Raw genomic sequence first — 26,703 nt, forward strand, 5'->3', positions numbered from 1 at the left:
CTTCTGTTTTCCTTTTTGCACCTCCCTCCCCCTCCCTCCCATCGTTTTCTCCTCTTTCGGAGGTTTTTCCCTTGCAGTTTTTCTAATAAATCACAGCATGGGTTGTGTCTCCTGATATGGGCGGTGGGCGGACCTTTCGGGCGTAATGGTATTTTGATTTATGTCTCCACCAACCATAATGCAAAAGTTCTCAACATACACACACACACCAGGATATACTCCACCCCCCACATACCCCATACATCTATACTAAAAATGTTTGGAAAATGATTTCTAAATTGTTCAATATTTTTAAATGCGCGCAGCGTATACGTGATATTTGTTCGATTGATTGATTAATGAAAAATAATCTTAAGTGGGAAATGCTGCAAATTTAAACGTTTTTGGGTGAAATCTGTGGCCAACATGGGATTGTTCTTGAGAGTCAGAGCGATCCATGGCTTAGAAAAAAGATTTATAGTCATTTTTTTAATCAAAATAAAAGACCAGAAAATATGGAAGGCTAGTCCTGTGGTTAAGAACTTAACAGAGCTATGCGCGCAAATATATTTAAATTAAATATATTATATATTAAATATTTTTAAATTAAATATATTAACTACAAATTTATATATATTATATTTTTAAATTTTTTTGTATCTACAGAATTAATTAAATTAAGACTTTTTAATACTTTAATGTTTAAGTTAAAGTGATTTCTATTTCTTAAATACTTTATATGTATTAAGTTAAGTCAGGTAAATTCTATTTAATTTAAATATGTTCTTATTTAAAATCCTAGAATTTAATTAAAACATGTGTGTTTCTTTTTGCTATGGAATTTTGAGCAGTCGCTTATATTCCGATATTTTTTCAAGAGATCGAGGAGACCTTAAAAAGAGGATTCATAGTAGTATTTGTAGAATAAAAGAAAGTGTTTCATCATTTTCTGTTAATGTAGAAAATATAACATAGGAAAATCCTTTAAGAGTAATAAAGAGAAATAAAAGTCAATCCAAATCCCTTTAGAAAATAGTTTTTGATAAATTACAATTATATTAAGGGGATAGATACAAGATCAAATTTGTGAGTTTTCAGTTACGAAGAATTATAGTACAGTAGTTAAAATCATCAACAATCGAATGGGGATTAAATAATGCAAGAATCAAATCAGATAGGGGGCCAAAGAAACACCTCTTTCGGGGAAACTTACGAGAGTGTATTATGGGAGAGTCTTATGGAAAATGATGTATGAAAAGTGGGATTATGCAATCATTAACGGCATTTAATACCATGCATATTTTTCTCAAGTATTTATGACCATTCGTTTTATCTTTTTCTTGCCTCCATTTTCCTTTTCACTCATCATAATTCAACCCTTCTTTAAGCCTCAGTAAATGTCCGCCGCTGCCATAGATCATCCTTTGCTGTGTGGGCTGCAGGAAATAATCAACCCATTCTCCAGTTAAATAATTACAAAATTGCAATTACTAGAACAGACTGATGCTGTTCCATTCTTTCCCCTGGAAACAATCGCAAGATTTTTCTGCTTTCCACGCAGACATCTTCAAGATACACGCCCAACCAACACCACCACATTGCCAGATACAGATACAGATCCACACGACGACGACGACGACGATGATGATGATGACGATGGCGATGAAGAAGCTGAAAACAGAAACCAGAAGCCTGGCCAGGACTAATGAGACTACGACCAGAGGAGGCAGGAGAATGGATAGGAATGGAATGGGCCAACGCCTGCAGTGCAAAAGTTTTTCGAAAGTGTCAGAAAATGTGAATGTGATTGGGGCATGAGCATGGGGCATGGGACTGGGACTGGGTGGGTAGTGGGTAGTGGGGAGTGTGGGTAAACGGCAGCAGCAAACGAGATGAATGATATCTAGTCGGAGTGATGCATGAGTCGCATTGGGGGTGTCGGTGGCGGTGACGGTGTCATGTGGGTGGGTGGCTGGCTGGCTGGCTGGCTAGCTGGTCCTTTGGTGGCAAACACGAATTCCGACGCTTCATTCGCCAGGATACACTCCCAAGCGAGAGGTGGAAGATGCTTCTGCTGCTGCTGCTGCTGCTGCTGCTGCCATCCATGTAAGTTGAAGGGAAGTGTACGAGACGCAGGCGTGGAAGCAGCAGCGAATGAGCATGCGAAAAGCACACACACACACACACACATGCAAAGATATATACACACACACACTGGGTAGGGGAAGCAGGAAAACATATCCAACTCGAATCTTGTCTACAATAAATCAAATTTTATTACACTTTTCTTTATGCATGCCACAGGATATATGGCAAGAGCGTATGGCATGGCTCTCTACTGATGAGCACACACCACACACACACACACACAAACACCCAAAAAGAACACACACACACACACACACTCATTGGCATTGGGAGTATCTATGAATGTGAACTGAGATTTCTCGCTCAAGCTCATTTAGTTGGATGGTGGGAAGGATTCTTTGTCCTTTGCTGTTTTTCGGTGGCTGGCATTCATGGGCTTTTGGTGTTTTTTGGGTGGAATTATAGCACAGATTGACATCGTCGCAGGCCATTTAAGGTTATCAAAATAAAGTTTGTTTTTCTATATTTTGTATAAACTTACCTGAGAGATATAATCCTTGTTCACATGCTTAGCCAAGTGTTAGCTAAGACTCGCTTTAAGGTAAGAAAAACCTGCAAAAAAAAACCGGGGCTGCTTAAAAAATGTTCCAAAAATTAACAGATAATAGATAATAATAATAATTAATAATAATCTTTAATTTCATTAGAAATAAAACTAAACAGCTCAACATTTGCCTATAGATTTGCCTAGTGGATAAATCCACATTTAAATAAAATATTCGGTTTTTTAATATAAACATCGGAAAATTAAACAGTACTAAAAAATATTTTTTATATAAATTATATAATAATAATAATTATATAAATTATAAATATTGAACATAAAAATAAAACACTTTCACATATATTTGAAAATGAATATGAAAAATATTTATTTTAAATATGAAATAAATTTATTTTAAATATAAAATAAATATATTAATGAATACATTTATTAAATATGAAATAAATGTATTTTAAATATGAATGAAATTTATTTTAAGTATAAAAAATGTTTAAGTTAAATTTTTTAATATTTGTGTTAATTTCCACTGTCGGATAAAACTTATTGGTCAGTATTCATTTTTTAATCTGAGTTTAACTATTAAAATTTAAGGGCTTTTATATATATATTTTATATCACCATGGATCACCATCTGAAGAATAAAGTTAAACTTACAGAAGAACAACTATATCTCCAATTGTTAAAAAATTAAACAACTTTGTAAAAAAATTAAGCGAACTCTCTATTATTTGTAGGAATCCTTAGAAAAACATATCGACAGAGTATGGAGTTAGCAGGAATAATAATCAGCTTCCAACCGATTTTAATGGTTTATATTTGAAGTTTGATAGCTGTAGAATTTTAATAGTTTAAGTGTTTTTTAAGTGGATTTTTGTGCTCGAGAGGATAAATTACCTATTTAAAATTATTTTATATTTACGTTTCGCCCAATTTGTCGTTCATTTTGTGATCTTTTGACATTGCTACCCCCCATATGTGTGTATATTTAACTTTCTTGTCTTTGGCCTAAAGCCTTTTTAGCCTTACCCAAAACACTCGCCCCCTCTCCGCTGTCGTGTCTGTGTGTGTTGGCTTATCAAAAGAGCAAAAAAGTAAACCGTTATGTGCGATGCATGACACTTTTGAGAATTTATGTGTTTGTATCTCATTAAGCGGTGGCAGCAGCGGCAGCAGCAGCAGCAGCAACAGGGTGGCAGGTCCAGCCCAAAAGGTGTCCAATGCACACACACACTCACACACACACACACAGAGAGACAACTTTTTGGTGGGAGGCAAGAAAAAGCGCGCTCCACTCCCAGCCACCGGAAAAACAAGCCGTCAATGAAGCCCGAGAACTGAACTCAAAACTGAAGCCGGTAGATGGGGCACATGCAAAAGTTTTTTGAAACATTTTCCAAAAATTATCTTTTAACACAAATGTGACACCCAGCACATGCCCCATGTACCAGCACCACCCCCTGGGGCATATCATACTCACCCGTATACGCGTATGCATGAAAACAGAAACGAACCGTAGCCCCACACACACACACACACACACACACACATCATAAATTTTAAGTGAAAATGAATCCTTTGGCAATTGAAGTTTTCGAAGGAGATTTTTCGGTGTTTGGCGTTGGATCGTCATCAACGTCGTGGCTAAGAGCAAAAGAGATAGATATGTGGAGCATAGAAAGAGATAGAGATGGAGTGGGGCGAGGGGTGCAGGGAGGGAGGGAGGGAGGAAGCGCGCGTGTGTGTGTGTGTGAAACTTCCTATCGGTATCTCTCTCTCTCTCTCTCTGAATGTCGTTGTCTTAATCCTTTGTTGCCCATAAATCAGCGAATTGCGTTCACATTTCGCGCATGTTCCTGTTCCTGCAGCAGAGTCCCCATCCTCTGAATGGGGGGGTGGGGGGTTGGCCATGTGCCCCATAATTCAGGTTTAATTAACTCTGCGTGTTTATTAGCAAATATTAGTTTACAATTTGATATGGCATGTTATTTGGAGCGGGTGCGAGCGCGGGTGCGCTCAGCTCTTAACTGAGATTTCTGCCGCATTTGGGGAGCAATTGAACAGCGAGATTAGACCGAAAAGCCCAAAGGGCTGTGGGCTAATAACAAAACAGAGAATATTTGTTACTGTTCAACTATATGCAAGGGAAACAATTGGTATACATAGAAGTACTCTTGAAGGGTAAGAACTATTATATGCTTAAATTTGTATAGACTTTTGTTGATCATTGTTCAATTTTCATACCCACAATCAATTGGTTGGTAAAGAAATATTCAATAAATCCTTCAGCTATCAGCAGATTTTAATGGTTTATTTATTTAATAACTTACTATAAGGTTTAAACCTTATAGTAAGTGATGTTAAACTAGCAATGGCTGCTATGGCCTTCAGCTAGTTAATGGTTTATATTTGAAGTTTAATAGCTGTAGAATTTAAATAGTTCAAGGCTCTTTGGCAGCTCTTTTAAGTGCATTTTTGTGCGCGAATTGAAGCCAAAAGTGACGCTGAAAAGGGCCAGAAAACCTAGGCAATATAAGCTACCAGTATTAATTGCTGTTCAGCCCAAGAGCATAAACAATAAAACCTTCAATCTTCAAAGCATTCCTAGCCATACGCAGCACAGAATTGCTTCTACAAGCACTTCTATAAAAAAAAAAACACCGTGAAGTTTTCTCCTTGAATTACCAACCCCAAAAATTCACCATTTTTTTTTTTATTTTCAATCGGAAACGTACAACTCTGTTTTTATTGAACTCTTCTTTTTCGAACTATTTTTAATTCTGGATATTCCTTTTTATGCCGCAGATTGCGCGCTAATTTTTAATCAAAGTATTCAATTTTTTGTGTGTTTTTTTTGTTTTGTTTCTTGTTTTTGGAGAGAGAAGAAAAGTGTAAAATCATTTAAATTTTATTTTTTGAATGCTGCGCCTTTATTGCATTTATTACATTTATATATATATATATATATAACTTACACTTATGTGGCTAAGGGGAGTGGTGAGTGGGGGGAGTGGGGTTAGGGGTTGGTGTTACAGGACACAGGATTGTTAGGGGTCTTGGGGGGTGGGGCATGGCGAAAAGGAAGCGAACGGTTTCGTTTTAAAAATAATATCACAAAAACTCAAATACAAGTCGTATACATAAGTATTTATATCGTATATCGTATCATTTTAGATGTAAACTATTCCCAATGACAGATGCATGATGTTCATGTTCTTGATGATGATGATAATGATGATGATAATGATGCTTGAAATGTTTTACATTCTCTGTAAGTATTGCCTCTCCCTCCACCGCTGAGAGAGGGCCCCGATCTTTTCGACTCTTAGGTTTAGTTCTTAGGTTAGATATTCAAGTTTCCTCTTAGTTATTGTTTGAGATTGGAGTTGCTGGTATACATGGGTTGTATATAGTATTCATATATGCATATATATATAATTTGTATATAATATTTGTATAGTTTTCGTTTTTGTTTTTGTTTTGTTAAAATTGTGTTGCGTATACATGCGTTGCTGTGGCTACATTTTGATTTCGACTTTCTTCAAGAAGATATAGCTTTTAACTTATCTTTAAGTACAGTTATGGCTTTCCATATCTTTCAAGATTCACATATATGTTTGTATATTTTTTTTTCATATAGTTTTGTATTTTATGGAAGGAAAGTGCTATTTGCTAATTATTTACATTTATATAATGCATTCTATTTTTGGGTTATATTTTTTTCTTTCTTAAAAGTTTCTTTCAGGTTAACTTTTTTTTTTTTTTTTTTTAGTTTAGGTTTAAGTGTTTTTCCAAGAGTTTTACGTATACTGCGTTGCATTTGTTTTTGTAAATTGCTTAAATTTTAATGATTTAATTTGTATAATTATTTTTGAATATTTCGATTTTGGTTTTTGGCACGCTTTTTGTTGACCAGGAACTGCGGCTTTAATTAATTTTAAAAAAATAAATAAAATATAGCTAGGGGAACGATCGGATCCAGCTATAGTAAACAAAAATAGTTTTATTTATTTTTAAAGTGTATTTTATTATTTTTTCTTGCACTCAAATGCCGCCTCGCTCATTCGCACTCAAGAGTGTGCACTCGAAAAACCCGTTCCACTCAATAGTTCTGCTTCTCTATCTCGCGCTCTCTCTCTCTATCTCTCGCTGTTGCTGTTGCTGTGTCTCTCGTTCACACCCCCACCTACTTTGTTGTTTTTTCTCTCTTGCTTTCTCGCCTCCATCCAATCCCAACTTTGACGAACTCGTGTCGTCGCCTTTCGTCAAACGGTTTGCTTCGCCACCTCTGTATGGTTGTCTCTCTTTGGCGCGCAGCAGTGCGAGTGCGACGCCGCCCGCCCGCTTTTTGTGATGGACAGTTCGTCAAAGTGGTGGTAATTGAATTTCGCACGTGCGACTGCGATGGCATGCTGTCTGATTGGGAAACAATAAAATCGGACAAAACACACACACACACACACACACACACACAGAAGCAGAGTGACGTCACCCGACAAGAGTTGGAACACAAGAGCATATGGAACAAAGGGGAAACAGACTGCGGGCCAGCTGGGGAAATGTAATGTTATTCAGCACAAGTAGGGGAAATATATTGTGCAGAGAGAGAGAGAGAGGAGAGCCGCGCCAGAGAGCGAGAGAGCTTTGCATAAGACAAGAGAGATAATGAGAGCGTTCAATTTGGGAGCGTAAACTAGCTGGCAGATTCTCAATGTTATTGCTCCACACTCTCTTCATTGATCTCTGAAATGAAATCAAGGCACAAAACAGGAATCTCAGCTGCTATTTTTGTGGGTGGGTGGTGGGGGGCGATTTAACACTGTGCAACAGAATAATGGTAATGTTAGGAGAGTGCCTGCCTACTGTTAAAACTAAAAATGTTCTTTTTTTTTTGGTAATCAGATTTATGGCCACAATAAGAAATGTCCTCTAAAATACAGTGAAAGCTCTCTAGGGCGAACAGGGGGGACTATACTTGAAAATGATATGTCCGCTTAATGCAAGAGATTCATTACATAATAATAAATAATTAAGTATATTACTGTCCTGTCCGTTAACAGAAGTTTTTGAACATTTTGCGTCACAGGAACTATTTTGGCAAACAAATTTTAAATGAAAAATTCCAAATGGCTCCATTTGAGAACTTAGTAGATCTCTTGCTGCTGTAGATATTTTTTTTTCATAGATTGGGACTAGAAATTGGTTTAGGAACTGTCCGCCAGTTACGATTTTAAGGCAGAGATTGTGGAAAAAATATTGTTTCCACAATATTTAAAATGAAAGGGAAACAGTCTGCAAGTAGAAGCTTCTTTCATAAATTTTTGGATATTTTCAGGGATCTTTTAGGAGTCCATTAAAAACTCCAACTAAAAGTCATGTCCGTTGCAAGAGATCTGTCCGCCTGTCGAGGCTTTCGCTGCATAAAATACATTTTCTCTACGGTTCACTACGCTGCTTAATTTAGTCGGAGATCTTAGTTTAACAGACCCACACACTACTCTCATTCGGCGCCTCTTTAGGCATTCTTCGATGACAGCTGCTTGGCCAATTCCGTGTACTTCAAGAACTTTGACTGCGGACTCTCGTCATACGGATTGATGGTGGGCGATGGCGATGGTTGCTGTGCCGCCGCCACTGCCGGACTCCTGGAAGCGGATCGCTTGGGCGAGGCCATTGGCAGGGATTTGGGTGACTGTGCTGCAGCTCCCGGCGACTTCATAGTCGGTGAATCCTCGCCATTGTCCTTGACAAAGTGCACCTTCGAGAGGTGATGGCGATAGGCGCCCTTCGAACCGAACGGCGTATCACAGAAGGAGCACTTGATGATGGCTGCATCGCCAGCGCCACCGCTGCTGGCACTCAGCACCGCCTCGTTGCAGGCCCAGCTGAAGGCCACCAGATCGTTGACACCGTTGCCCATGCCCGCCGTGGCAGCGCCTGTTGTTGTTGTGGTGCTTGCTGCACTGCGCGTATTGCAGGCCGGTGGATCTGTTGTCTCGCAGAGTTTCTGCAGTGCCGCCAAGGGATGGGCCTTTGGTTTTTTAGTGGAAATATTGCTCGTATTATTGTTGTTGTTGTTATAACAGTGTCCTGCAAGGAAGAAAAAGGTTTTAGAAGGGGTTTTATAAGCATAGCTGGCTGTGAGCGATCTGTGGTGGGGGGGCAATGAGCAGAGTGCACTTGAAATATTTTTAATTGAAGCACATTTCCATATGGCATGGATTTATTTATTCTGAATGAAGGCAAAGAAAGTTAATTCTTCAAGCAAAAATCCCTAGCTATAGCCTCAAAGATTAAACATCTTTTCCATCGCTATAATTCCCTGCCACAGATCATCTGAAGTAATGCCCATCTACAGGAACTGTCTGCACTTACCCGTATTATTATTATTATTGTTCGCTTCCACGCCACTCAGCTGATCAAACATCGAATTCAGGGCCAATAAGCTGCCACTGTCCTGAGTGCCTCCGGTCGTTGGCTGCGCTGCTGGCGATTGGCTGCTGGATCTGGGACTCTCGCGCAGGTTTCCTGCCGCCGAGTCCATGCTAAACTCCTTCTTCACATTGATGTGCTGCCGCGGACTGGCCTCCATTTCGCCATGATCCAGCTCCAAGGGTTCCGCCTTGATGGTTGGCGCTGCTGCTGGCGGCGGCGGCGGCTGAGGAGCTTGCGCTGGCGCCGGTGTATCCGGTGTCCGGCGTGGCGTGGCCTGCTGCCTGTCCGGCGTATAGGCAGACTCCACGCGACTGGCGCTGCTCGACTCGCTGGCACTGCGATCCCGCGACGCGTAAGAGGAGCGCAGCAGGTGCATCGCATGGGCATCCATCAGGGGCTTGGTGTAGTCGCTGCTGTCATCGATGCCCAAACGCTTCAGGATGCTGGCGCCCAATGGGGTGCCCATGTCGGAGTAACCACCGCCGCCGCCGGGGTGCAGGCCGCGCGATCCCCGCGACTCGAAACTCTTCTCGATCAGCTGCTCCAGGGCATTCAGCACGGACGGCGGCTTCTCGCCCGTCATGCCGGGACTCGGCAGGCGATCCATCGCCATCGCCTGATGCTGGCCATGCGTACGCCTGGGTGGTATGGGTATGCTGTCGCCCAGGCACTTGCGTATATGCTCCACAAACAGAGCTGTCTCGATCTTGCTGCCACACTTCTCGCAGGTGATTTTCGTGGCGGCAGCAAAGTCCCTCAACGGCTTCAGGGCCGAATCCAGGCTGCAGTTGGAGCCGGAACGCTCCAGCTCCAGCAGTTTCCGCACCGGCAGCGATTTCTTGCGCTTCTCATTGCGTGTCTGACGTCCGCGTTTGCTGTTGCCTGCTGCTGTGGCTCCTGTGGCTGTGGCAGGCGGCGCTGGCGGCGACACCGAGGAGGATGAGGACATGGCCGAGGGCGAGTCCTTGTAGTGCGACTGCTGGGCCATGTGTGTGCTGAGATCCTTGAGCGTGGAGAATGCCTGATCGCACACCTTGCACGTGAGCACCGCACTGACGCTGGCCGCTGTGCTGCCACTGCTGCCGGCTGGCGGAGGCGCTGCTCCTGCTGCTGCTGCTGCTTGTCCACTGTCCCTGCCATTGGGCGGCGCATTGGGTCTGTCGCGTTCCCGTTCGTCGCCCGATTTCCAGGAGATGATCTGCTCCTGCGATATGATGTTCGTGTAGTGCTGCGTCTCCTGCATGTGGCTGGTCATCTCCGCCAGCGAACGGAAGCTCTGGCCACACCACATGCACTTGAGGATCTGCCGCGTCTGCTCGGCGCCCTTGCCCAGCCACACGTCCTGGCCGCGCACCAGCTTCCGGGGCAGCGGCATTGTCTCCTTGATGAGCATATTCAGCTCCGATTTGGAGGAGTTTGAGGATGTGGTGGAGGTGCTGCTGCTGCTGCTGGAGCATGCCGATGTCGAGGTGGATGTGGGCACGCGGGGCATGGCCTGAGCGGCAGCGTTGGCGGCGCCGGAGGAGGAGGAGGAGGGTGAGGGTATCTGTACGCCGCAGTGCTGCGTCTCCTTCATGTGGGTCGTGAGGCTGGCCAAAGTGGCGAAGCTCTGCTTGCACCACACGCACTTGAACACATCCTTGGCCGCATCGGCGCCTTTGTTCAGCCAATGCGACTGCCAGGCGCTGTGTCGTCCCCCTGCACCGCCTCCTGCTGACGCTGCCGCACTCCTGTGACTGTGACTGCCACCGCTGCTGCTGCTGCTGCTCACTGGCGGTGGCGTCTCCAGGCGGCTCATTTCGCTCATCTTCTCCAGCGCTTTGGTGGCCTCGCTGGGCGCCATCTTCTTGGCCGCCACGGCCGCCAGGTAGGGATTTAGCGGTGGCACCCAGCTGCCCGGCGGCAGCGGCGATTTGTAGTCCGTGGCACGTGGCAGCTTGCGGACAGGCGAATCCCGCTCACGCTCCCGCTCCCGCTCCTCCACCGTTGTCTGTCGCTTCCTGGCGCTCACCGACAGATCCAGCGGTCCATTGTCGCCCGATTCGGCCTGCTCTGGCTCCGGCTCCGGCTCCTCCTCATCGCTGGCCATCGGCTCCTCCTCCACGCTGGCGGGTCGCTTCCTGCTGAAATCCAGTGCCGGGGCCTCCTCCTCGGCCACCAGGCTGCCCGGCGAGCCCATTCCGGCCGCCTGTTGCGTCGCCTGCTGCACCAGCGAGGCCGCTGCCGCCAGGGGATTCGTCAGCAGCAGGTGATTCTGTTGTGCGGCCGCCAGGTATGCGGCCATCGCCGCCGATTGTGGCGGCAGCAGTGCCGCAGCAGCTCCCGGCGCCAGTGTCGCCGTCAGCGGCAGTCCCACGGTGGGGGAGGTGGGCGTGTGCGTGTGCGTGTGTGTGGGCGTTGGTGTGGGCGCCGGCGTGAGGCAATCATTGGCGGAGCAGTGCGACTCGTTCGACGGACACCGGCCATCGCCAGGTGCTGCGCCCGCCGAGGCATTCGATTCGCGGGACTGACAACGCGGACTGGCCAATTCGCTGGAAGGGATTGAGGAGAAGTGGGAGGTAAAATGGAGGTTCCATCATGGCAGGAAGCTGCTATCTTGGACTTGGTGGAAGTGGCAGCAGATACCTGCAAGTCCCAAGCTCTACCGATGGCAGGGTTCATGTATTTCTCTTGTATATCCTCATCATAAAATCTCAAAAGATTTCTTTTATTAATATACCTATTTTTAGGAACCTTTTTGGGGATGCTGGCAGCTCTGCTGATTGGACTACGTCCCTTTGGAAGTCTGCTAAATAAGCTAGATATTATCTGCATGAGTACCCTGCCGATTCTACGACCTCTAGCGGGGTTCCCTGAACACATTCTAGCAGAAATTAATACCCCTTCTCGAAGACAAATTAAACCTCAATTTAATTAATGCAAATTAAATCCCTCATGTACTACCTTTTATAGATATCACATTTTAAATACAAATTTCTATAATTTCTACATCATTTAATAAACTAACTGCAATTGTTATCATCATTAAGCAACAACAAATTGTCTCTACAGTGCGCTAGAAACATTTCAACAGCATTCATCTATTATTTATTTATTTTCTTCACTGGAGAAACTCGTATTTCACTGTCACTTGTCATTTATGATGAATAATATTTGGGTATAATTATAATTTATATTTATATAATTTCTACAACTGTCCAAAATGTATGTATTATTTCCTAGAACCACTTTTCAAACTATATATATTTTCATTCATAAATCAATGCTTTTATTTTCTGGAATATAAACTCAAGCTGAAGCTTCACCGAAGGAATTCCACTCAAAAAGGTCAAAGAACATTTCAACTGCTTGATATTCTCACTGCTCACTGCTCATTTGTGTGATTTAAGTATTTAAGAGCCACTAAATGTTTTCTATGCTTAATCTATAAATTAAACCTAAGCCTACACAACCCTTTTCCTGTCGTAACCAGCACAGCATAAAAAACACTTCTGCAGCTCATTATTTTCCTTTTCCTTTTTTCCAAAAATAAACACACAAATTTAATTTTTTTTTAGCTTTCTACACAGTATATTCCACTTGAATATTCCACTCATTTGTCAACTATATTCGGCCCATCAAATAATTATCAAAAACAAAACTCAACTTTGACCCGCAACAACATTCAATTAAATTGCCAGAAAGCAAAAAAAAACACAAACTTTAAGCTGCTGCTTCCGCACACAACACACAAAACATTCCTGCCACACAAGCTCTGCTGCCACATTCCACAAGCATAAAATAGATGGGGAAAGGGTAAGGGAAACACTCACCTTGCACTCAATGCCTGGCGATAGATCTCCAGCATGACAGCCTCGTGCAGCATCATTTTGTGGCAGCAATTATTATTTTTATTTTTTTGTTTTGGGTTGTTTCACTTTTCTTTCAAATATTATTTATTTAATTATAGAACTATTTAAGATTACTGTTGTTTGGTAATTAATTTCGTCGCTGCCATTGATAGCGCCGATAGCTGCGGTGCGGTTCGGTTTACTTTTTGTTGTTGTTGTTTTTGTTGTTTTCTGTATTTGTTTGTGTCACACTTTTTGTTCGAAGAAACATATGCGAAAAACGCGTTGAATTTTATTTTTGTTCGCCACAAGAAATTCGAAATTCTTAAGCACACAGCGAAGAGCAGGGTGTTGGGTGGGGGGTGGCAGCAGAGGCAGCAGAAGCAGCGTCAGCGGCAGAGCCTTTCCTCACGCGTACGTGTGTGTGAGTGTGTTTGTGTGAACGTGTCAGTTTCGTGTTGAGCTTCTATCAAAAACACACACACGTCAAATAAATCAAATGTCACAATGGCAAGGGCCCAGGAGCCACGGGGACCAACTGCAGAGGCAGGCGGCAGCGGCAGCGGCAGGGCAGTGGAGGAGGCGACTGATGACGAACGCGTATCAATGTGTGTTGTGTGCGTGTGTATTTGTATCTGTGTGTGTGTAGTTGTTGTTGTTGCGGTCAAACTGCCGCCAATTCCAAGCAGAAGCAGCGACAGAGGCAGCACCAGCACCAGCAGCACTTCCTTCTTCTCCTTCACCCATACACCAACACCAACACCAATACAGACAACAACAACAACAAACAGCTGTGTGTGTGCGTGTGTGTGAGGGCTATTAATTTAATGTTTATTAATATTATTTATTTCGGTTTTGTGGCACGATTTTTATACGATTTTTTTTATTTGTATATTTTTTGTTTTGTTTGCTTTTGGCGACTAGAATTAAGTTCGGTTCGAAGTTCGGTTGTTGGTTGTTTTGGTTTTTTTGTTCGTTGATTATTTTGTTGCGAGTGTTTTGTTTGGCTTTGCCGATTGACAAGCGCGTTTCTTGTTGTTTGCAATGTTTGTGTGTGCTGTGTACCGTTACAAGCGCCACTCTAACTGTGATTGTCGCCACCGCTGTGATTTCGGGCGATTAAAAACGCTACAATCAGCAGCGACATGATGTCTACGCTCAGCCGAACGAAAAGAGACAGACGTCTTGTCGTTGTCGACGCGGAGCTGACAGCAGCACAAGCAAACCAGCAGCAGCAGCAGCGGCAAACGACAGCAGCAGCAGCAACAGCAGCAGAGCATCAGCGAGAGAGAGAGCAATCAAACTGAGAGATAGATTGCAGCAGAAAAAGCGTAAGAGAGCGAGAGCCGCCGCCGTAATACAACGGACGTTTTTCCCCATTAAATTGATATATAGAGAGAGAGAGAGAGAGAGCGCGTATGATAGAGGGAAGATAAAACGCATGCGCGCTGCCTGTTCTGTTCTGTTCGGTTTGGTTTGGTTCAGCAGCTGCAATGGTTGTTGTTGTTTGTTTGGTCTGTTATTGCACACAGCACACTGTTCTGTTATATGGCTGTGGAGAGCGAAACGATAAAAACGCCACTTCATCCTCACCTGTGTGTGAGAGAGCATACATTCAGTGAGCAGCGAATGTAGGGGGAGGCAAAGAACTGCAATGGGCCGCTGAGAGCCCCATAATTGCAATGCTTTACAGCCCCAGCCGAACGAGAGAGCGAGAGTGAGAGAGAGAGAGAGAACTTTGGCAAAGAGAGCAGCAGAGCGTAGCGTGTGTGACAGGTGTTTGTGTGTGGGGGGCCGGTCTGGCCTGCTGTCTGTGTCTGCTGTCGCTCTCAGTGTATGGGTGTGTTGGGAGTTTGTGTTTGTATTGCAACTGGTCAAAGCGATTGAGCGCGGTTGGGTGGGGGGGGGGGAAGCCAACGCTGACGGCGCTGCTCGCGTCGCTGTCGCTTAAATCAAGGTTATTTATTGAAATTGAAAATGAAGCAATGCAGTGGGGCAGTGGCAGGGGGGTGGGCTAGTACTAGGGCTGGAGTTGGGGGTGGCAGCCCTACACACCCACACACACACATTGCTAAATGTTAAAGAGTTGCCACCGCCACAGCACGATAAAGTGAATTAATGCGTATTTTTTTTTCTTTCTTTTTTTTTTTGCATATGACTAAAAGTTTTCTACGCTCTCCCCCACAAAATGCGTGAGCAAGGGAGGGAACAATTGTTGCATGCAGCAACCCATATAAGGAGCACAAGAGGAGTGGGTGGGGGAATGAGATTTTTGTGCGTAAGAAGGACATGCTGTGGTAGGTTGGAACGGCTGTGGGCTAGGGGGCAGCTTTAGCTGTTGTTTTTTTAGAAGATTTCACTCAGAAATGGAGCTTTTCCTTTGAACCGAACTGGTTCAAGCTTTACCCCTTTCTCTCTTTGCCTTTTTGTTCGCTGGCTTTCTACCACTCCCTGTCTTTCCTTTCGACTGCTTTTCTTATCGCTTTGCCCCCCAACTATAATTATTTTCCGATATTTGTGCGCAGACAGCCATTACGCATCTTTATTAGTTTCTGTTTCGTCTTCAGAGCGTTTCAAAAGCATCAAGACGGGGCCAAAAAATAAGAGAGGAAAGCTTTTGCTATAGAGTCCGAAGGTTTTGGTACCCTTACCCTAGAGGCCAAAATAATCTCAGCCTAAATATAGATATAGAAATATAAATAATATGTATCATATATAGTCATGAAATACCTTTTAAAATAAATTAATTTCTTTCAGCCTAAATATAGATATAGAACAGCCTAAATAATATAGAAATATAAATAAATATATATAAATAAATATATAAATAAATATATATAAATATAGAAATCAAAATGAAATAATTTTTACAGACATAAATCTTTAATTTTCTTTTCTTTTGTTCCTATGGCAGATATTGGATATAGTCATGAATTTTGGCCAGAAACACCATTTAAAATGAATAATCTTTCAGCATAAAATATAGAAATATAGAAATCTAAATGAAATAATTTTTAAGCGACATAAATCCTTAATTTTCCGCATTAAATGCGAGCATTTAGCGAGTAAAAGGGTAAAAAAGAAGAAGGAGAATTCTTAGGCAACCATCCCATCCCTTCTCTCCCTTTCTTTCTTATTCCTCTTTCATTGTTCCACTAAAACTTTACCCTAAATAATGTTAAGTATACGCAGCGTTGCATTTTATGTGTGAAACAGGATGCGCAAGGCTTTGCTTGGCTTCCTTTGAAATCCATATTAGTTTGGCCTTAGCCAAACTCCCTCCCATGTAACGCTTTAATTTTATGCGTTCTACTTTTTCGCTTGGGGATTTACAATAGTCTCCGCTCTGCTGCTGCCCCTCCGCCCTGCTCAGACACTTTTCGACCATCAATAGAATATGTATGTACAGATATCTGACTGAAATCGGATTGACAGGCGCTCGAATATCGCGACACCTGACAATTGTGGCCAAAATGCAGCGCCAACTGCTGTCACCCATCAAAACTTGGACACGCTCTGCGGATTGCTCTGTGTGTGCGTTTTGCTCGCCTTTTTTTTTTTGTTTTTTTTTTGCCCCGATTGTGGACTAGAAAAGTGACATAACGGAATGCAGGCATGCCCATTGCCCAAACCCCATTTTGGGGGGGGGCAACAACAATGGTTGCAAATGATGCAAAATGGAGAGATGGAATGGGCATATAAAATGCATTGAATGGAAGGCTACGCCGAAGGCTGTGTGGCAGTGTTCTTTTCATTTTAATTACATTAATTTTTATTTTATTTAAAAGCAACAATTTAAATTTTATTTTCCATATTTTTTACTGTATTTTCCTTGCTGCTTTCTCCCAAAATAATCCTTTAATTTGTTCTGCAACCAGGGGTAATCCCCCCTTCAAATTTCACTTGCAGTTTATTTATTTTTTATTTGCCCTTTATTCTATCATGATTACTCATACACTCTCTTGCTCCCCTTTTTGCCCAGCCCCCACCCCCTCTGAAATTCCTTCCACTTCACTCACGAGATTGTTGCAACACTGCAGGCAGGCGGCCATCCACTGGAAGCTGCCAATTCGCTGCCACAAAATGTCATGTATCGCGTCCGTTTTTTCTATTGCAACACCAGAGAGCAGAGAAAAAAAAAAAAAAAAAAAAAAAAATTGGTTGCGTCCCGCTCCCATAAATGTGCAGCTTTTTGTTGTGGTTGTTGTTTAGGCAGCGGTTAACGTCCACAAATCGAATTGACACACGGATTTTTATCACAAGTTGCAACTTCGCAGCGATCCGTCGCTGCCTCCTCCCCCGCCTTGGCGGCTTGCCTTGCCCCGTTATGCCATTGCCATTGCCATCTCCTGTCCATCTGTCAAAAAATGCAGAATGCAGAATGCAAAAATGTCCCCCAAACACCTCTAACCGTTCGAAGCCAGTGCCTGATGACGGACATCCAGACGACAACGAGCACCGGAACGACTATAGCGACGCCACCATAAAAATCCAGGCGCCAGTTGTTCCCCTCCTCTCACTCTCCCTGACTCGTCATCATTTACCACACAACTCTCGCTCTCTCTCCTGCCACTTTGCCCCTTTTTTAAATTTAGATGCAGATACTATAAAACTCTCAGATACATTCTGCATATGGATACAATTTTGAATGGCACCTGAGAGCAGAAGCAAAGAGCAGAGGGCGAGCATTGAGTTGGAGTCGAAAGTTAAATATAATCTATCCAACAATTTGCACACACAAACACACAACAAATTATTGTTTTTGGCAATTGTTTATGAGTTGTGGTTAAAAGTATCTGTCAGAATTTTTGGTAAATTTTTGTGCACAGCCGCGGGCGGTTTTTATACCCCTATGTTTTCATCCACTCTCTCCTTCTCCAATGGAGATTGCAATTAATTTTGTTACGGATGGCTTACCATCCCTCAGGAGGGGAAGCTGAAAGGAAGGTTGCATGTCCCTTGCCTGACATCTATGTACTTCTCCAATCAAAAGTGCGAGATACATTTTTTACATTTTTTTTACATTATTCCATCCCATTTAATTTATTTTATGAATTTAATCCAATTTAAAACCATTTTTAAACCAGTATTTTCAATCTCAAATTTGTAGATAGAATTTATGACTTTTTAAAATAATTTGTCAAGAAAATTTTTCAAAATACAATAAGAAATTTTTAAATATTCTTAATCCTGACAATAATTTGCATCAAGTGTATTATAATGTAATATAATATAATATAATATTATAAATAATGACTTAATATAAAATAATTTTTCGGAAATAAAAATTTTGAAATTTTTCGTTTATTTCTTTCTTTTTTTTTTTTTTTTTTTTCATATTTCATATTATTTCCCAAACAAATTCCCTTTCAATGGCTTAGAATACTTCATTTAAAATATATAATAAAAATGCCACGAAATTCCACTTATCGATTAACTGTGTAAAGTCTCTTGGAAAAAACAATTTCATTTCCAATTAAACTCCACATAACCACAACTTATAGTCACATTATGGAAAGCTTAGCAAACATTTTGCCAACATTCATCAAACAGCAAAAAAGGATACCCAAGGATACTCCATCTATGCGGCATCCGGCCGTCTGGCAATCCAGAATCCAGAGTCCCAGACAAAAACACAACTCAAAATACAATTCATCTGCATAAACATTTGTGGAGCAATTGAAAAACAAACAGAACGAACGAACAGAGGCAACAACTACAAGACAAATAACACAGCCCTGCCCCCTCCCAACCCTAGAAAAAATATACAGAGAGAGGAGAGAGAAGAGCGAAATACAAGCTCCCCAAAATGCATGTGAGTGATGCAGAGTAGAGTAGATGAATTGCCAGCTGTAGTAGTGCCCCCCCCACAGCACATCATAAGCCCAAGTTCTTCGCCCCATCTATCGCTGAACAAATTAACAGGGAGACAGGGACAGCCACACAACATCAAGGAGTTGAAGAGTGCCCCGATGAATGGGTGTGTGACCATTCATCAAGCCACCGAAAAATGCCAACGACAATGGGGAGAGTGTCGTCCTGGCTGCTGGCTGCTGCCTGCTGGCTGGAAGGATGGATAGTTGTGAGCGTTAACTATGCAATTGCCATTGCCAAAAAACAATGCCAACGAAGGCAGTTAGAAGGGCAAGTTAAGGCCCATCCCCCCCATAGAATGTGATGAAATTCAAATGGTGCAGAAGAGCGTGCCACAGCTGGGGTGTGGTGTGGGGCATGCAGCAGCAGTGATGAGTGTGGGAGATGGTAGGGGGAGGGGGGTGGGGGCATATGCATCGCACACATAACGAGCCCAAAACACTAAACTCCAAAACTGAATGAATGAGTGTCAAGTGTGATATATCACCGCAAAAACAAGACCATAAGCATGAGTGATAAACGCTGTTGAGCTTCGGTTAGCAGCGCACTGCAAAAACACACACACACACACACACAGGCAGATACACTGTCAGAGACACACACACACACTCGCACATATGGAGGCAGTCATAGACATGTCAACATGTTGATGATGGTAACTAACTAGAGCAAGAGCTACAGCTACATCCCAGAGCAGGAGCAGGAGCAGGAGCAGGAGCAGGAGAAGGAGACCGACCTGGCTGACTGTTATCCAGAGGCTGCTGGAATGTTTGGGATGGTAGGAAGAGAAGAGAGAGAGAGAGTGGCCCAGTAGCTGTGGCTCAGTGGCAGTGGCAGCTCTACCCCATCCAGAGGCCGGAGCCAAAGCCGAGGCGCGATAAAGCGATGAGGACAACAGCCAGAGGTGGCATGGCTGACATCTACCCATAGTAGTGGGAGTCATGGCTGCCAGGCAGCAGAACGAGACGAGGCAGCTCTAAACACATTCAAAAGTGGTGCACACTGGTTGAAAGTTGATTGGAAATTGCCAAGGACTAGGCTTTGGACCGCATCATACTTTGATTTGGTTTTGTCTTGGACAGCCCAAAATCCAACCAAAAAAAAGTCACACTCCTTGGCAATTTGTAAATGTGTAGCAAAGGGTATTAAATTGATAGTTTAAATTTGGAGAAATATGCATTTAAATTAGAGGGATTTCGATTTGGGAAAAAATCTTCTGTTTGCGCAAAGAATTAAAAATGGATAAAGAATTAAACAGTTCTTAAGGATGAGCTCTATACAACCTCTATTAATTGATAGCACAAAATTAATGCATGGGAACGGCTTCCATTACTTTTTCAAAGACTGAACCCTCAAGGGACACAAGTCAAAGCTGCCTAACCTCCCAATCCCAAGCCGCATAGCAGCCTCAATTGCCATTCAACCACTGTCTTGGTGCCCTGTGAAATGTTGTGTGCAACATACTGCGGCAATCACAAGTGATGAACTGCAAAATGTCACAAAGCGGGAACAACAGAGAGACGAGAGACGAGGTTTTTGGAATATGCGGAACGTACAAATGCCGCTGTGGCCGCTGTGTGTGATGCTCTCTGATGGCCGCCTGTCCTCCAGTTATGCCGTGCCTCCACTCGCAGTTGTTTTTTGTTTGGTCACACAAAAAGGCGTCAAGGCGTTTAAGCCGAAAACAAAAACTGGCAACTAGGAATTCATTGGCCAAAAACAATGCAATTAATTTCACTTACCCGTCACCAGCACCGTCACACCGTCACACAGTCACACAGTCACCGTGAATGATGATGATGCTGCTGCTGCTGCTACGTACTGCTGTCTGTCTGTTGGTCTGTTTGTCTGTTTGTCTGTTGGAGTGTTTGCATCTACACTGTGGAAAATGCAGTAATTTTTTGTTGGATTTATGCTATGATTTCGTGCACATATCGTTGCGGTTTTTTGGCTGAGTGTATTATTGCTCTGATCCAAATCCAGTTGCAACTTTATACACTCGTCCAAAAACTCCAAAGCGAGGCGGAAGTGTCAACGAGGCGAGGCGAGGCGAGGCCGAGGCTTTTCCACTGCTACATGGAGTAGAGCGGTGATGAATTTCATAGTTGTTGATTTTATGATTGCCTGTTGTCTGTTGTCTGTTGTCGGTTGTCGGTTGTAGCTGTTGTCGGTTGCTCAACAGCCAGTTGACTGCTCTCTCTCTCTCTCCCTCTCTGGCTGGTTATTTGCTGTTGCTTTAGCTGTTGGTTAGCCATCATTTTGAGCCGTGAGTAGAAACTGAAGGAGAGACTGGCGGCCGTTCAGTTCAGTTCAGTCGCTCACATGTGCCTTGACTTTTTACAATTGTCAACTTCAAGTTTATTGCTGGTACAGCCTGGTGGCTAGTTGCTGTTGTAGCTGCTGCTGCTGTTGCTGCTGCTGCTGCTGCTGTTGCTGCTGTTATCCTTGTTGCTGTCAGCATCAGTTTTAGTTTTGTTTTCTTTTTTCTACTATACCCATTAATTGTAGTTCTCTGGGGTGCAATGGATTACTGGAAGTGTATGCAACAGGTTGAGCGAATGCTACTTTTTATTAGCACTAGGACATGCATTTTAGTAGCTTTGTAGCAGTGAAAGGAACACTACCAAAAGGATTGTCCCAGGTTTATATCAATCTGAATCATAAAGTTCATCATTCGATAGTTTTAAAAATTCTGTTCCAACTTCTACCTGAAATTACCTGAAATACAGATTCAGGGCCAGATTTATCATCAAGCTGGTTCGTTAAAATATTGAATAGTCTTATGGTAGCCACAATTTTAAAGATACAGCGTTCCAATTTGTTAGAGCAATAAAGTGTACAAACTTGTGCCTAAATTTCCAAATTTATTATAATCAAATATTGTTTACAGTCAGAAAAATGCAAGGCAGCTTTAATAATTTTTAAGTTGCAGAGATAGAGATAATTTCTATTTTCCTTTTTAAGCAAATTTATAATTATATTATTATTATTATATATATTATATTTATTTATTAGCTGCACAAAATGAAATATCCCATGAAATTCCAGCTAATATTTTCCCATTATTTTCCTTCCCTTTTCTCTTCATTTTCACTCCATTTAGAGGGTATCCTTTTATCCACACAAAAATGTTTAGTTTTCCTTTTTGTTTGTTTTTTCTATTTTTTTTTTTTTTGTGTCTCATTTGTTTGTCGTTTAGCCGTGGAGCACACAACATTATGGCCGCATGTCAGGGCGGACGGACATTGTCACATCGTGAATCCTTCAACGCCAACTGTGGACAGGCGACACCCATCTGGTTGGTTGGTTGGTTGGTTGGTTGGTCAGGTGTCCTGTCGAGGGGTAGGGGTCGCGGGGCGCTCCATGTCGAGTGTCGCTTTGTGGTCCAAACGCAAATCTAAGCCATTTGCATTGTTGTTGACTGTTGACCGACCACAAAGAGCCGCCTGCCAGCCTGCCAGCCTGCCATCAGCCAGCCTGCCACCGTTCTGATTGTTCTTGTCATCAGGCATTCGAAATCAACATTTGCAACCTCGCAACCTCGTACTCTGGGCATTGTGGGTTGATGTTTTTGGCGGCGACATTTGATTTGTCAAAGTGGAGAAATGATAGTTTGAACAGGAATCGGAATCGATGAAGGATTTGTGATTGATTTGAAGGTGTGTTGGGTGGGCTTGAAGGTAGTTTGAGAGCAGTTTGAGAGCAGTTTGAAGGCAGTTTGAGGGCAGTTCGAAGGTGCAAAGGGTGGCAGAGGGTACGCAAAATAAGTTAAGATCATTTTAGAGCAAGGTTTAGCTTTCCTTTTTTGGCATACGGATCGGGCAGAGTAATATAATCCAAAAGAGATCCCCCACTTAAAGCAGAAATCCCTTTGTAATCTATGCCCCCGTCTCTCTGTGGTCTCTTTGTGGCTTGCATCTAATATTTATAGACCACAGAGTTACGCCTCCCCCAATCACCTGGCTGTGGGGTATTAATTTCAATCATAAGATCACCGCCAAAAGAGAAACCAACACAGCAACAACAGAGACCAGCGACCAGAGACCAGAGCCAAAACCCAGAGAGTCAGACAACACACACACAAAAAGGTGACAAATGACATGCTGGACTCAAAGTAATTTCTTTCAATTAGGACGATGCGCAGGCGCAAAATGCACGCAGAAGAGATCTGTCGGTCTGTACCTGGAATACAGTGGCTACTGGCCACAGTGGAACGTGAACAGGGGGGGCACGGGGACTACTGTCCACTTTTGTCTGTCGTTGACATTGACATAGCGCGTGCATGATCGTCCAGAGAGACTTCGTCTGGGTCTGGGCTCTCTCTCCTTCGCTCTGATGGCACGAATCAAATCAAGCCCCTCTCCGGCTGGCAGTTATTAATGTTGCACATTTTGCGCCTTAATGGCTAATTCAAAAGTTGACAGATGTGCGTAATTTATTCGCACCTCCCCCTACCCACTCGCTCGCTGCATTGATCCTCCCTCTTTTGCAGCTACCGCTGATCCTTCTGCGGGCCTCTGCTGCTCCTCTGTGTGCCACTTGATAAACGATCCGCGCATTGTGGTGTTGAAAAATGTTGCAGGCGCAAAAAAAAATAAGTAAAAGGCAAATATGATGAGGCCATCACGATGGCCAGCCAGCCTGCAGATAACCAATGAGACATGGGGCCATCTTTTCAGTTGAAAAAGTTCACAATGGCAGCGGAATCAAAAGGATTGCCAAGGGGCGAGATTACCCAGGGTCTAGGGAATAAATTTGTGCACAGATATTCTGTGGAAATCCATCACTAAATCTGCCATAGATTCCGCTCAAAATTAAACCCAATTAAAGTTAAATAAACCTTTTCTATAGCTTAAATTTCCACACACACACACATATATTTTCCACTTTCAATTACACATTTCCAATGCAATTTTACGCACATTAACAATTCCACTAAATGTGCTTTTTACCCTATGAATTGGGCGCGAATACTTATTTAATGCATTCAAAATGAGGTGAGTGCCTGCCTGGGGGGCTGTGGGGTCTGGGGGGGGTGTATGTAAAAGTAGCTGTGAAAATGCTAATGTTACTATCAGGGCCAGTTAGGGGATAGAAAAGAGCGTAGAGCGCACTCGAAATTAAAACCAGAATACAACTTAAATTAAGACACTCAAAAATGATTAAGAAATGTGCAAAAATGACTAGGGGAGAGGGAGGGAGCAGTGAACACAAAAGCGAACATAAAAACGAACAAAATGAAATGGGGGGGATAGAGCCAGGGATCCGCAAGAGGCAAGTCAGTGATGGAGCAGATGATATGCCCGCGGGAATTGTTGCTGCTTAAGAAGATGCGAAGAAGACCAAGAAGCATGAGAGAGAGAGAGTGGTGGGGGGATGGAAAACCTTCCTTCAAGCAGCAAAAGGAAAAAGAAAAAAGAACAAACAAAAAAAAGATGCAAAAAGCCAAACGAAAAACGAAAATCCAGTGGCAAATGAGAGGAAAAACATTTTGTAATAATTTCATTTTGCAAATGACGTGCGAGTAACGAAACAAAAGAAATTAAATTTAACATACAAAGGAAAATGGGAAGAAAAGTCTCTCTCGCTCGCTCTCGCTCTCCCTGTCCCTCTCCAAATAGGAATGAGAATTAGAGAATGGGGAATGGGGATTGGGGGAATCGCCGGCATTGCCTGGGAGCCTTATGCATTATGAATCGGTATGTCTTGGGCGAGCTTGGTGCTTCGGGGGAGTAGCAAAAACTATTTCTGCAGATGAAATGCCGAACGCGAATTGGTTTTGTTTTTTTTTTTAATGTCAACACCGAGTGCCCAGCGCGGCAGGCGGGGCGAGACATTGAGAATTATATTATGAATGAAATAGAAACAGAAACAGCAACAGAAACAGCAACAGAGAGTAATGGAGGAGTGTGGGGAGGGTGTGGAGCAACTGCTATATAGGAAAAGAGGTGCAATAAAATTTTTGCTCACTAATGTGACCCCCGGACGGACCCCGGACCCCGAACCCTCTCGCCACTGACCTCCAGATGCGGCCGGGGCGATAGCCCACAGACAGACGTTGATAAAAACTCATTTCAACTGATGGCCCCCAAGTCCCCAGTCGAGTGCCCTGCCACCAGCCATTGCAGTTTTTTTTTTGCTGTTGTTGCCACTAACCAAAGAACATTGGTTGAGGGTTATAAGAAAAAATTGTACCTAAGAAAAACTAAGAGGCTAATTTAATATAATATATAATATAATAAATATATATAATATAATAAATATATATATAATATAATATAATTATTATATTATATTTATTTGTTTTTGCAAACTTTCTGCTTGAAATATTTATTTATTTTATTATACATATATTTTATATGATTTTATTTAAATTTTATATTCATTTATTTTTTTATATTAGCATATTATTATTATTTTTATTATCATTATTATTATATTATATTTTAATAAAAAAATATGTACCGACTTTAACTCTATTTTTAGACAGTAAATAATTATTTTTTTTTACTCATAACTAAAATAATTATGTTTATTTAACAGCAATTCTTTTTAATTCTATACGAAAAAATTCTACTAAATTCGAACCCTACTAAAATACTTTTAAAATTAGTTTTTGGCATTTAATTTTCTAAAAATCTTCATAATTTCTAGCCATATCCCTATTAGATCTACTTTAATCTTACTTTTATAATTAAATCCATTTACTATTGACCTTGTACCACTGTGCACTGGGCAACCAATGGACCGTGGACTCCTTTCGCTTGACGTACGAATGCTGGTGGAGGGCACACTTTGACGACTACTGACATGACGAGTGTGAATGCCCAGTACCAGTAAGCAGTACCAGTACCAGACGATGCCTTCCCCCAAGACCCCATGGCACACACACACTCACACACACATACATACACACCCCTTGCCACACTTCTGCTGCTGACGTTGGCAACGTTTCTTGCTCTGGTTCTCGTCCTTGTTCTGGTCGTCGTCGTCGTCGTCGTCGTCGCCATCGTTGCGTTATATTTTAATATATTTGATACAGACCATTACTTTTAACGATTATTTTCTAAAGTAATTACGTTTCAAGTACGAGAAATATGAAGAAGCAAAAGTCCGGGACAGCGGACAGCATCATCCCGCTCTATAGACCCACCAGCCAGACCTTAACCCAACCTCTCACATGGCCAGTCGGCCGCATTAAAATGAAGAGAGCTCAGAGCTCAGAGCTCACTATAGCCATTTGGCTCTGTGCCTGGCTAACGACAGCATTACGAGGCCCAAACCCCAAACCCCTTTGACGAACCATGAATTAAATTTGTAGAAAAAAAAAAACAACGAACGAACGAACGAACCAAAAGATAGGTAAAACTTCTCATCAAGTTGTGGGGGCTCTTTTTTATGAGCATTCTTAATGAATATTGCTTTTGGCTTTTAATATTTGTTGGATCACAAAACCCCCACACCCCCCGACTGAAGGTACAAATAAATGAGATCATATGGAGTGGCGTCCTGACACCTGAAGACATTCAAACTATTTTGAGGGAGGACTTTATTAGCCATTGAGGTGGGTATATTTTGGTGTGAAATTGAAGGAGGTTTTGGTTATTATTTTGGGGCATGCACGTGGCAGTATTAAAAGCTCAAAAGGTACACCTAAGCAAAAGTAGAAATTTGTATAAAAATAAACACAAATTTCACAATATTCCATTGCTCTTATATCGATTAAACCCCTGCCACTGCCGAAAGAATCTCTCGGCTCAGTTGACGTGCCATCTCTCAAGTGAGAACTGACAAAAGACCCGAGCTCTAAACTAAAGCATCAACATACAAAAAAAAAAAAAACTATATACATATATGGGTAGGGAAAAACAGAAAACAAAAAGCATATGTGGCATGGCTTGCATGTCTCCTGACTTTGATGCAATGGGTAAGGGA

The 26,703-nt window shown here is 42.5% G+C and overlaps 1 protein-coding gene across 1 annotated transcript; it reads right to left on the reverse strand.

The window, feature by feature from the left end:
* Positions 1 to 6,399: 6,399 nt before the first annotated feature.
* Positions 6,400 to 13,543, reverse strand: LOC111082913 (protein tiptop). The gene is made up of 3 exons (XM_022379157.2): positions 12,877 to 13,543; positions 9,005 to 11,595; positions 6,400 to 8,719 (listed from the first exon to the last, which is right to left on the reverse strand). The coding sequence occupies exons 1-3, from the start codon at positions 12,930 to 12,932 to the stop codon at positions 8,145 to 8,147; spliced, it is 3,222 nt and encodes a 1,073-aa protein (XP_022234849.2). The 5' UTR covers positions 12,933 to 13,543; the 3' UTR covers positions 6,400 to 8,144.
* Between the last annotated feature and the right edge of the window lie 13,160 nt (positions 13,544 to 26,703).

The sequence above is a fragment of the Drosophila obscura genome, unplaced genomic scaffold (assembly GCF_018151105.1).
Source record: "Drosophila obscura isolate BZ-5 IFL unplaced genomic scaffold, ASM1815110v1 contig_179, whole genome shotgun sequence".
Taxonomy (NCBI): domain Eukaryota; kingdom Metazoa; phylum Arthropoda; class Insecta; order Diptera; family Drosophilidae; genus Drosophila; species Drosophila obscura.

What these genes read in the sequence shown, in the direction of transcription:
- LOC111082913 (XM_022379157.2), bottom strand. Translation starts at nt 12,932, where the DNA reads ATGATGCTGCACGAGGCTGTCATGCTGGAGATCTATCGCCAGGCATTG. An exon ending in CGCCAGGCATTGAGTGCAAG is followed by an intron (nt 11,596 to 12,876) that starts GTGAGTGTTTCC and finishes AATCCCTTCCAG; the next exon opens with CGAATTGGCCAGTCCGCGTT. An exon ending in CAATAATAATAATAATACGG is followed by an intron (nt 8,720 to 9,004) that starts GTAAGTGCAGAC and finishes TCTTCCTTGCAG; the next exon opens with GACACTGTTATAACAACAAC.